The following is a 12695-nucleotide window of genomic DNA, read 5'->3' on the forward strand; positions in this document are numbered from 1 at the left end:
TGGTACGCTATTTATACTGGATTATGGTCTTTCTCTTTCCCAGGAATCTCATATCCTCTGCTGATTTTAAAATAATAATTTAATTATGTGTTCACCACTAATTTGTATCCTCATAAACAAGGCACTTGATAACTGTAATCTATGTAACATTTGAGATTTAAGCAGTCCAGAAAAAAATAATTGTAGCATGTTTGTGTATAAAATAAGAAGTAAAAAGATGCAAATTAAAACAATTCCATCAAGTAAACAGACTGTTTAGCTGTTCTTTTGTATTTCAGAGTTTAGGGTGGTGCCTGTGTATGTGTTGACCTTCCAGGACAAGATAACACATTATTATCTGTATTAGAGCTTCTTCTGGATTCTGAAACTACTTTCAGGGATGTTTATGCTGCCTTTGAAACACCATCTGCTAGAGTTCCTTAGAAAAACTGTCATATTGTAATTAATCCTGCAGCAAGAATAACTTTGGGCTTCGGTGTCTACTGTGAGTGGAAAAATGTTTTTCCAAAACTCACATTTTTCAAGTCAGCAATCTCACTTAGAAGAAAATTCTCTGTATCCCTGGTTTTGTGTGGTTAAAGCAGAAAGCATAAATCTTAAAATACCTTGTTTATTCTTAAGTGCTGCATGACTTTAGGATGTGTCACTTTGCATTATAACAACCCAGTCCTGATCTCACTGATTAGCATGTGCATTGAAGAGGTTCTGATTCTGAGTTACCTTTTAGCATGTGTAACCATTGACATTCAGATAAACATGACTGCAATCAAGTCATACTAATCAAAAAGACACCAATTTACTGCCTCAGGTATAAATAACAACAGAGTGGGAGAGAATCCTACCATTCTGTCTGCAAGTAAAACGTTCAGTAGTGCTGTGACAGAGAGCTGCCTCGAAGAGAGGTGTGTGCTCTGCCTCCACAGAACAATGTGGTTCTTAAGTGGTGTTCTGCTCCCAGTGCTGAATCTTTGTGCCCACTTTGCTGTACAAATGGGATTGAGGTCTTTGACCATCTTTGCCATGACAAGGAGAAAAGAGGAAAGTTTGTCTACTGTTTTCTTCCTGACCTGTGAAAATAATGTATCACATCACCACAACACAACAGGGCAGTTTTCTATTGCGAAGATCTGAACAAGAAGACATTTTAAATTCTGTTCTATGCCACTAAAACAGTCCCAGTCATGATAGTAATTGTCTCCTTGGTAGAATATTTTCCACTAACAAGAGCTAAATTAATCCTTTTCTTTTGTGCTACACTTGTAGCAGGTAAAAGTTTTTTCCAAAGAAAAGGGACTTTGGATTTCAGTGATTCTTGTTTCCTACATGTGTCCTCCCAGGGTTTCACAGATATTGTTCTGGAGAGAGTAATGCATGGAGGTGCCAACATTACTGGATTCCAGATTGTTAATAATGAAAACCCAATGGTTCAACAGTTTCTACAACGCTGGGTGAGACTCGATGAAAGGGAATTCCCTGAAGCCAAAAACTCGCCGTTAAAGGTATTTATTTTACCCTGGCAGTGATGGATACTATATAAGTTGCTTTTAACAGTTATTGGGGGGGATTTCAATCCTAGGTGTGTGCATGTGTATGATGCAGGTCTTCATAACATAATCATGTTAACAACATTCACTACCCATCCAGAAGAAAGAGGCATAGGCTGTCGGTTGGACATAAGAGACCACTGTGGTGGGCATTCTCCAAGGCAAAGGCTTGGCCTTGCAAATCCTGTCACTGTGGGTGAATGAAAGGCTACTGTCATTAGGAAAGTCACAACCTGTTAATATCTGCCCAAGAATTTTTTATGCCTCTGGAACTACTCTATAGTAGTGGGGGATGCTATTCACTGTCCAGTCATAGAATATGTCAGGGGTATTCTATCCAGCAATTAAAGCCACAGAGTCTTCTAGGACCACTGCATATTATTAATACTCTTTTTAAAGTTCCTTCTTTCTCTTCCTCCCTTGATGAGACCTGTTCTTTTTCACCAATACACATAAGTGAATAAAACCTGGGACTGGTGGTGGATGAGAGCACCTTAAATTCTGTCACTCTCAGGCAAAGAAACACAGCTTTGTTGAAACAGTTCATGTCTTTCCTGCTTGATTTGGGAGAAACGCATGCAAACTGATGAGTAGATTTAGGATTCAAAATGACTCAATAAACTGGAGTAATGTGTTGGTATTAGTAAGATAAAATTCAGGGAAGCATAAAATACTACTAGAAAGGACAAATCTAGTCCAGTCCAGAGGAGGTGGAAGCATTGAGTTGGACTACAAAAAGAACAGGAAACAATTATGAGGTACTGCTACCAATGCCATTCAGAGGCATACTTTTCCAGCCCTAGGATTAGGTGATTTCTGTGAGGAAAGAGAATCACCTTAATCCCATGCTGCCCAACAGCCCTGCTGGCATTTCAGAGGAAGCAGAGAAAGGCAGAGGCCCACAGAACTGGGATTAGTGTATTGTTCCCTGTTGATTAGAACTGAGGCTTGCTTTCTAAAGCTTCCTCGCACTGATGGAGAAGTGAAGATAAGTATCAACTAATCTGAAAAGCTCTGAAATATATAAAGTTAACCTGGGAAGATTTTATTCCACTTGAAAGCAATTTACCTTGAGGGAAAAATTATTCTCCATCCTTTAAAAAAAAAGAATATTAAGTATATGCTACAAACACAAAGATTACATTACCTTTCCACAAATGTACTGCTCATTATAGAAGTGTGTGCAGTATTTGTCAATCAGACAAAAAGCATACTTAAAAAATTGATGCACAATATTTTTGATTAGGAAATAAAATTGCCTAGAGATTAAAGCCCTGATGTTTAATTTATTCTGTATTTTATCAGCCTTTCCCTTCTCTCTCTCTTTTTTTCTCTTTGCATGCTCATGCATTTATAAGTGGAATTCAAATAAAGTGGAAAATGAGATAGCTCTCTTGGCATGACTTGGAAGGGACTGCATTAAGGTTACTGACAATTGATGCAGTCTGCTGAAAAAATTATCAGTGTGTAAGCTTTATGTAGTGCTAGATTGGACAGCAATTACAAGATTATTTTAATACAAGAACAAATAACCTTAAAATTACTATCTGATTCTGTATTGTTGTGTGGAATGTGACGTATAACCTTTGTTAACTTGCTAAAACAGGAGAGGATGATCGTTGCGAAGCATCACAGGAAGAGTTAAAGATGGTCAGGGTCAAAATGTACTTAGATGCAGCTAGAGCAGGAACTACCCCACATGCCCAGTAAGAGTTTATAAACTGCAGTCTTTGAAGACTCAGTAAGAATGGCTGCTGTACAACCTTCCGCACAGTCCTGCTATTGCACTCTTTTATATCAGATACAATTCTCTGGATCTCCACGTGCAGGCACACCTCATTCTGTGCAGATTTCCTAAGGCTTTATATCAAACTGAAGAGCTTGCAATAAGATAATGCACATTTTTAAGAAATACAGATCAGTAGTTGTGCTCTCCTGCCCTACAGGACAGAATTAACTTCTGAATTTAATAGGTCTCACCCACAAAGAGAGTAGGTAAGGGTATAGCTGAAACTTGGATTTCCCCCTTTGTAATCCACGTGTGGGCAGGATGTCTTCTGTATTAACTCCAGTGACAGGTGTTAGTGAGCCAGGAGCTCTGTGGTATCACACAGACAGGCAGAGGGCAGGTGCACCAGTAGATGTAGATGCCCCCTGCATTATTTTTTTGTTTCTCTTCATTCTCTTACAAACACTGTGGCAATACAAATACCAGTTACAGGAGGCTTGAAATCTGTTCTTACACACCGAACCCATTCAGTTGCTCTCAGCATGTACCTGTTGAAATGGTCCCCTACACACAGACCCTGAAAGTACAGGTGTGCTGTAGTGTTGCTGAAAACCAGTAACGTCATATGCAAAGCCTTGGCCATTCTAGGAAGGAATATGTTCAGACAAACTACATCAATTGAGAAGAAATGTGGAAAACAAACCCTCCATGGTATTTTGTAAGTGGCACTAAATTCATCACATTGGGTCATGTCACCAGATACATACAAAAAGCAATGGCTGAAGCTGTCAGCAACATGAACAAGTAGTTAAGGAGTCTGGGGGTTTTGTTGAAGAGTTGCTGCTACTCAAAGCTTACCACCCTCCTCAGATTTACCATGGAGTAAGAAAAAGCAGATGGGGAATTACAAGGAGACATAATGCATAATGTTTTTTGTGATTACTTGCTTCCAAGAAAAGTAATCTGATCTGTTCCTTGCCACAGATGCTACCTAATCAGGACTGTGGTCCAAACAGAAATGATTTATGTTAACTTCAATTCAAAACTGCCTTGGCAACCTTGTTAAAAAGAAAAAGTATGCTCCAAAGAAAAACCAAATATGAACTCCTCTTTGCTCTTGGTAGCAATATGGGCCAGCATGGAATTGTAAACTTCTGTAGTGACCTCATTTAGATGAGCAGGCTTCTAATTGAATTCAAACTCTATGCAACTACAAAGCGGCTTTGTTATTGTGCTGCTGTATGCTATGCAAAAGGAAAGTATTTTTAATTTGTTAATTGAAATAGATGAAATTGCTAAACTACACAAAGCACCTGCGGCAAGACAGAGAGCAAGCAAAAGGGCTTGCAAGCATGATTCTTCTAAGGGTATCTTAACAAAGAGAGGGACTAGACCTGATAAACCTGGGGGCAATTCTAAGATTGTAGTTTTTCACCATACTTTATTTGCATCCATTTTAGTATACATCTGCACTGACCCATGATGCAGTCCTAGTCATAGCAGAGGCTTTCCGTTACCTCCGAAGACAGCGTGTGGATGTCTCCAGGAGAGGTAGTGCTGGAGACTGCCTGGCTAACCCTGCAGTACCATGGAGCCAAGGAATTGATATAGAAAGAGCACTGAAAATGGTAAGAACAAACATACCAGCTAATGAATGCGTGTGTATATTTCACAACAGCAACAGTTCCACTGGGACTGAGCTTTCATCTGCACAAAGCTTCTGTATACTCACAAAGAGCTGCAGGGAAAAGGGAAAAAAGGAAAAGAAAAAGAAAGAAAAGGGAAAAAAAGGGGGGGGAGGGGGGGGAAACAACAAATAAAATAAATTAAACCAAAGGGTGGCTAAAATATATTCAATAGAGGGTAAATTAGTTCTCAAAGCCTTTGTCAAAATTACAGCCTTCTGCCATGTGTGCAGCAGCCACTTGATTGTCCACACCAAAGCAACTGTAGTCTGACTCACCCCTAACATTGGAAGTTTCTAAAGTCAGGGTGTAAACCTTACTTTACAGAACTAGACTATGTCCTTAGCATGTATATTGTAAGTCTTGCAGGGATATGGGTATTTATGAACTGAAACACATGTATACAGGTTTGATAATTTGCCAGTAAAAAGTCAACTCAGGTTGGTCGGTGGAATAAAGGTTGTTGATCAGAGCAATAGGGCTGGATTTCAGCACAAACCTGAACCTTTACACAGTTTAGCCTCAAACCACTTTCGATTCCTGACACAACTTTGCACTCAGCCCAATTACCTTCTGCATGGCCTAATTTTTATTCCTAATACTAGTTACTGCATGGGATCCTACTTCATTTACATCCCAGATTTTGTTGATTTTTTTCACTTCTTTTACTATGTATGTCAAAGGAAGTGACAACAGAGAAGATCAGATAACATTTTTGTAGACATAAAAGACAAGAATATGATCTGCTTTTATCTGACTCAACCCCAAAACAAACCTGTTAGGATCGATTATATGATTGTAGGCATGGAAGTGGAGGGAGTATAAACAAATCCTAGGTCAGCCTTCATACACTTAGCTTAATTACTGCTTTTTCCCTGACACCACATTGAAAGGGTTATATCAGAAAGTTATAATGCGTTATAGAAGGTTTTACTCACATTATATCACTCTTCAGAGTGATAGAGATGGTTCAGTCTGACATTGCCAGAGCTCTTTTATTCCATTATGTGACTTCTTAACAAATGCCCTACCTGCATGTTCACTAACATAGCATTACATGCTTTTGAAGACAAGCCTATTAAATTTGACTTTCACAATAAAGAATTTGTATTGTCTGTTTGTATGTAATTGCAAGCAAGGCATAAAACTCCCTCAGATGAGATGCCAGGTATTCGTGGCAAGAAAGAAAACCAGGAGTTCTATAGGACACTCCCTTATTTGGGTGTATTTACTTTAAAAGCATACTTCATGTGATATACAAAGCCAAACTCATGACTGGCAAAAAATGCAGGAGTTTGACTTGCATCTGCTTGCCTTGTGTGATCTTAGCTATTCAAAGTCATCTAAGTGAGGTTTATGTACACCTCCAAGTGCTACTTAAGATCATCTCACACTGCCTGCCAGACCCCATCCAATTCTTCACACTCTCTCCCTCTGTACACACAACAATCTTGAATCTTTGCTTCAGGAAAAAAAAAAACAAACCCAACATTTGGTTTAACAATGCTTCTTCTCCACTTCATAGCAACTACTCAGATAATTGTTTTTCCAAGACATCTTTGAAAACTCCTGTGCCAGGAGAAGGTTCATTGCCATGCTATAGTCACCCCAATGGCAAAAAGGAAATAGAGATTACCTGACTCTGCTTCTCTACAGTCTTGAGAACTGCTTGTGAGTGTATTCATAAAGCTGATTCTAAGACATCAGATCAGTGGCAGACAGTTCATCTGGACAGGTCTGGGCAGTTATGAATAGTGACTCCATTTGTGATTGCCTCTCCACACTGCCACCATTCTCAATCCTGATGAGTTGTCCCGCCTCAGTGCAACCAGATTTTGAAAAGCGATGAGGCTTCCCACCAAAAGATAGACAGAAATTGAATTTGAAGTCAGAGGTGTCAAATGCACAACACTTATGTCTCAGCACACATCAGATGAAGCCAACCTAACAAGCTCTGCTGAGACACACAGTCACTGCTGTGCTAAGGTAGCCAGACAGCTTCCAGTAAGTACCAAAAGCAGCCACAGTAACTCACATCTGGCTGCAAGTTGTGTTTAAACTATCTTACATATACATTTGCTCTGTCCACAGTGGATAAGACCTTTTGGGGGCAGATTTGGTTTTCACAGTCCCATTCATCTCTCTAGCTATCTGGAGACAGGAATAACCCACATGTTCTTCCAGATCCCTGAAATGATATAAACCATTTTAAGAAGGATTCAAATCTACTTACTGATAAAAAAAAACAACCCCACACTTCTTGTATACCAGTCTGAATTTGACTTGCTGGATAATTTGGAGTGCAAGGAATTTTAACTGCTTCATGTAGCCTTGTCCACCATAACAAGTTTGATTGCACCATCTTTACACCAGAAATAGCAGATCAGTCACCAGCCCTGAACAGTTTCCGTTTGACTGGTCTTCCATCGCCTTTCCCTGTAACTTCTGCAGCTTTCTGCTAAATATTAAAGCTAATTTACCCCTACTGAAGTTTCAGGCTTCTGCCTGAGATGACAGCTTGTCAGTGTTGATAAGTGATAGATGGAAATATCTCACCCTTTCATACAGGGAAATAAGAAAGATTGTTTCTTTGAAACAAAGTACTTTATACTTCCCCTTAGGATGATTCATATGAGTAGGTAATGATAATGACTTACCGTCTGTGCACCCATCCATCCAGATTGAGACCAAAACTCCGTAAGCAGTAGAGACAGTTGTCTGTGCTCTTTCAGAGAAGACATTCATTCCCTTCTCCTACACTGGGACTGATCTTAAAATAAAGCACTTCCGAGAATGAGCAGTGCTAAGAGATTCTGGTCCCTATCACAAATCACCCTACACCACATTGTGAGGGGCTAATGACACTGAATTGTTACATGCGCCTTGCCGATGCTCCGCGCTGTAGCAGTGAGCCCGGCGTGATGAAGCATGGCAGGATCAGCCTTTATTATATTTAACATACTTGCAGGGCCAATTTCACTTAAATGCAGCTCACTCTGTGGTAGTGAGTCACCAGCTGAGTACTAACTAACGGCTGAAAATGAGAGAATTGGGGTTGTTTTTGTTGTGAAGAGTATAACTGGCTGTGTCAGAAGTGCTGCAAGTCTCTTAGGTAGGTGAAAGTTGTGCTAGAGCTAGTGGGTTCCTGTAAAATGTAACAGAGAGAAAAATAAAGTGAATCTTTTATTAAAATGTGTTTTCTGTTTATTCCCTTAAGGTGCAAGTTCAAGGAATGACAGGGAACATCCAGTTTGACACATATGGGAGAAGAACAAATTATACAATTGATGTGTATGAGATGAAAGCTGGTGGATCACGGAAGGTGAGTTTCAAAACATGCATTCAGATTTCACATCTTCACAAATATTTACTCCAATGGACTAATGAAACTCAAAAATACCACAGAGGTGCTGTAATAACAGGGCTCTAAAGAAACCTCATCTTCTTGCTGTCTTCCCTATCCCAGGAACCTTGTTCTTTTCTGTTTCTGACCAAACCACTTGCCCTGCTTAGTATCTTCCTTGCTTTCTGTGTCAACTTCAGATGCTTCTTTTTTCCTTAAAACCCTCCTGGAGCTTTTTCACTTCCAAGTGTAATACCTGCTGTCATGTTCTTGTGCTCTTCTAAATTTTTCTCCATCTTTTCCTTCCTCTCTCTAATAGGCTTCAGAGCACTATGCAGCTGGAGCCTTCAGAATGTACTTCAGAAACCTGAAATTAACAGAAAATGTTTGGTTTTAATTAGAATTTGCTATCATTCTCCTTTCTCCTAGACAAAATAGAGAACCTAAGTGCGATAGTTGCCTAAATTCCTGTTACACAAGAAATTTAGGGCAGATTTTAACAAAAAAAAAATCAGGTAGATGAGGTCTCAGGAGTAGCAAGAGGCACCTAAATCCCCCCAATTTCACCTGGCAACAGTTACCTCACCTGTTTAGTCACTGCTGAGACTCTTAAACTCTTCCGCAAATCCTTGATAACAAAATACCTCTGGTCATGGCTCAGCCATTCAGCTGGGTTTACAGTGCAGATAAAAGCATCACTTCTGTGTTGTGCTGAGATACAAAAACTAGCACAGAAATGTGGCCACAGCACTGTGAAGGTCACTGCAAGCCAGCTGACAAATAGTCACCTCCTGCTCACAGAGGGTTTTGTTTCCCCTACTGAAGATACTGCTCCTGTGCCTGCATGGCCAACGATACCTGTGCATCTCCTCTAAAGCTAGCTTAGTCATGTGTACAGGGACTGTATTCACTCTCTGAACCACAGCACAATATGGGGAAAAAATTGGAAAATAAAAAAATCCTACTCAGACAAACCTCTGTGCAGTTTATTTTCTCATCTGTAGTATGTTCTTATGCTATAGATACATGGAAATGTATGTGATTATGTGACCTGAGATAGACAAACGTTAATAAGTATTTTCATTTAGATTTGGGTTGTGTTTGTCTGCACGTGGGCTTGAGAATATTGCTCCTATAAGGAAATTAAGTTATAGTTAATGTAGACCTTTCATGACAAAAGTGTAGCATTGATAAGTGTTACAAAGCCATGTGTTTTGAGAGAAGTTTCTGAGGCAGTCCTTGTAAACATATGTAACAAAGTAACAATCTCCATTTTTACAGGCTGGTTATTGGAATGAGTATGAAAGATTTGTGCCAGCATTAGATCAGCTGCCCTCTAATGACACTTCATCTGTGGAGAACAGAACTATAGTAGTCACTACTATCTTGGTAAGTTTCATGTTCTTAGTGTGTTTGTGTTTAGGAAATAAGACACATGGCTCCTGAGGTGTGTTAGACACCTTGCCAGGAGGCAGGTATTCAATATTATGTGACTTCAAGTGACTGAAAAGTTCAGCATCTTCCAGAGATGTACTGAAGGCTCGACCCTGCAAACTTCTGTGCATATCAGTAACTGTACTCACAGGAGGAGCTCACTGAGCTCAACATTACACTTTGCTGCTTCTCAGACACTTGAACTCAATCAAATGCCTCACATAAGTGAAGTTATTATGCATGTATGTAACTGACTGCAGGATTTGGCCTTCCTGCTGTAGGGTCAAATCTTGTACCCCTCACTCAGGTACAGCTGCTGTAAACTCAACCCGTGTGGACTGAGTAAGGGTGGCACAATGAAGCCTGTAGAGAACTGGAACTGCTCTAGCACGGGGTGAAAAGCGACCTATACCTGTGCAATTCCAAAGGAGTAAAGCTCTTCCTGTGTCTCATAAACAGCAACACCTGTGTCAGTCCCAATGCCTCTAGCAGATGTGCTCTGTACAGTATTGTTTGTGACTTTTATGCCTGTTGCAATTCTACTAAGCATGAACCAATTTTATGCTGTTTCCTGAAGCATTGTATTTTATACTCCTATGAATTTAGAGAACTATAATTGGCATTTTGGCTAGGATTTTCCAAGAAGGCTAAGGGAATTTAGTGACAAAAATTGCTGCTGAGGATTCCCTTAGGCTGCTTTGAAAAAGTCTCCATCAGAGCCCCATTCTAGGCCACTGTGGCCTTAGGAAATTATTTTGATGCTACAGATGTTGGGTATGTCAGTTTTTTAAACACTAAAACCTGAATTGTTGGTTACAGTGGTGATATTTGACTGTCTAATCAGGCCTAATCCTGCAAACAAAAGTGTAGCTTTGTTGAAGTGGAATAGTCCTGTTGTCTTAGTTGGAATAAAATCCATAGTATGTGTGGCTGTAGGATCATCCGAGGATTTTTAAACTGCAGTAGTCTGTCTTTCTAATTTCTGTACCAAAGCAGGAAATGTTGTAAAAACTTGACAGTAATATAAGGATATTAACAGCTCTCATTTTGTATGTTTTAAGGCTGTATTTTACATTTATAGACTTTTGATCTTTACTTTTGTTTCAAAGGAATCACCATATGTAATGTATAAGAAAAACCATGAACAACTAGAAGGGAATGAGAGATATGAAGGATATTGTGTAGACTTAGCTTCTGAAATAGCAAAACATGTTGGAATAAAATACAAACTGTCAATTGTTGGAGATGGGAAATATGGAGCTAGGGACCCTGAGACTAAGATATGGAATGGCATGGTGGGTGAACTGGTCTATGGGGTAAGTTTCTCTTAACCTTCATTTTAATGTTCTTTATAAAACGTTATGCTCAAAGTTAATAAACTTTAAAATAAAGATCATTTGTTTGAATACCACCTTTAATATTCTAGATATTTCTTTGTAGTGGCATTTTTATAGTCTGCTTTTCTAATCTTTTGATTGCAGGAAGGTGTCACTTTTCTACTGCTGTTCTCCAAATCAGAGTCCACACAATGCTGAGAAGTGGCACTGGGCAAATTTCAAATTCTTGTCTACAGCAGAATTTCCAATTTGCCCTTCAAGTGCTGCTTTTGCATTGGCCATGTCTCCTTTTTCCCTGCCACTCTTGTAAATGCTGGGATGGTGTCCCTCCTTTTAAAGGATGCTGGCCTTGTTGGATCACTAATGTCAATTTGTGTTTGACCCGAGACTGAAGTCTCAGTTATCCCTCTGATTGCTTTTCAGGGTAAGAAGCAATGCAGGTGAGAAATCACCCACCTCTTTTGGTTTGTTGGGTTTTTTTTTAAACCCTGGGGTTTGCTTTTAAAATCAACTGTCAAGACACCAAAAAAAAAAAAAGAAAGAAAGAAAAAGAAGAGAAAGAAAAAAATCCCACAAACACCAAGCCTCTAATTCATTACCTTCCTCTTTATATTTCTATATTGGGCATACGTTGCTTTGTTTAGCAAGAACAAAAACGGACCGGAATTGCCGGTTTAGAAACTTCTTTGAAAAGGAGAATTTTGGAATATAGATAAACCAGATGGAAGGGGGAGAAAATTGGCTTTGCAGAAAAGCCTTTACAAGCTGATATTTCATCTCCCCAAATGCTAATGAGATGATTTGTGATTCCGCCCAAATCTTCTTTACGGTTTATTTTTAACGATCTTTCCTTTATTAAAAATATCTGAGCAGAAGTGGGTATTTCCAGCGCCTCCTTTTGTTCCGTGGCTGAGTGCAATCTCCACAAGTCACCTCCAAATTTCCTTGGAATAACGTATTGTCATTGCTGCAAAATGCTTGGCAAGATAATTCTTTTCAAATGAATGAGATTTGCAAAAGTTTTCCTATTCTGGAGCAGCCAGTCCTAATGCCTTCTTGTATTCTTGGTAGCCTATTTGACTTCAAAATGTTTAATATAAGAAGTAGTATTTATGTAAGTAGTTATTGTATTAAGGGGAGAGAGGGAAATCTGCTGATTAGAGAAATTAAACAGGGGTCTGGACCCTTGGTTTATATCTTCTCCTTGTTGATTGAAGTTTACCATAATGCAAATCTTCTGAACTCCCTGTGCCTCAGTTATGTGATTTGGGAACATGATTCTCTCTTAGAGAATACAAGTGCATAGAGAACCTCTGAAGCAAAGGTTTAGTTTAGTTCCAAGCATAATTACATTGGCAGGGGAAACCTAAACCCTCAGTTTCCCTGTGTGTGGTTTATGAAATATCAAGAGTATTAGCTGTAATTGGGACCTTTTGATATATTTGCAACTGGCAAGCAATGGAACAGTTTATTCACTTCAAAAAATAATCATACCATATGCAGAAGGCATAGCAAAAGAGAACCTGAAATTACTGCTAACAGCCAGGGCACAGGAACCATCTACACCAGAGGAGGAAAGGTGTGATACAGGCCACTGCCTGTGGGACTTGAGCCAAGTAAGAT

The 12695-nt window shown here is 39.4% G+C and overlaps 1 protein-coding gene across 6 annotated transcripts in view; it reads left to right on the forward strand.

Moving 5' to 3' along the window:
- GRIA3 (glutamate ionotropic receptor AMPA type subunit 3) overlaps positions 1–12695 on the forward strand; it is a 151709-nt gene that overhangs the window by 86056 nt on the left and 52958 nt on the right. For 4 of the 6 annotated variants that reach the window (XR_008462689.1, XM_054169490.1, XM_054169491.1 and 1 more), the window contains exons 6-10: positions 1338–1499; positions 4734–4901; positions 8176–8280; positions 9583–9690; positions 10845–11051. Coding sequence is in view for 5 of the 6 variants with exons in the window: in XM_054169490.1 (XP_054025465.1) it covers positions 1338–1499; positions 4734–4901; positions 8176–8280; positions 9583–9690; positions 10845–11051 (750 nt within the window). In the remaining variant the exon portion in view is untranslated. The other 2 variants (XM_054169492.1, XM_054169488.1) reach the window with 2 other exon arrangements.

Source organism: Dryobates pubescens, chromosome 18 (genome assembly GCF_014839835.1).
Source record: "Dryobates pubescens isolate bDryPub1 chromosome 18, bDryPub1.pri, whole genome shotgun sequence".
Classification (NCBI taxonomy): Eukaryota; Metazoa; Chordata; class Aves; order Piciformes; family Picidae; genus Dryobates; species Dryobates pubescens.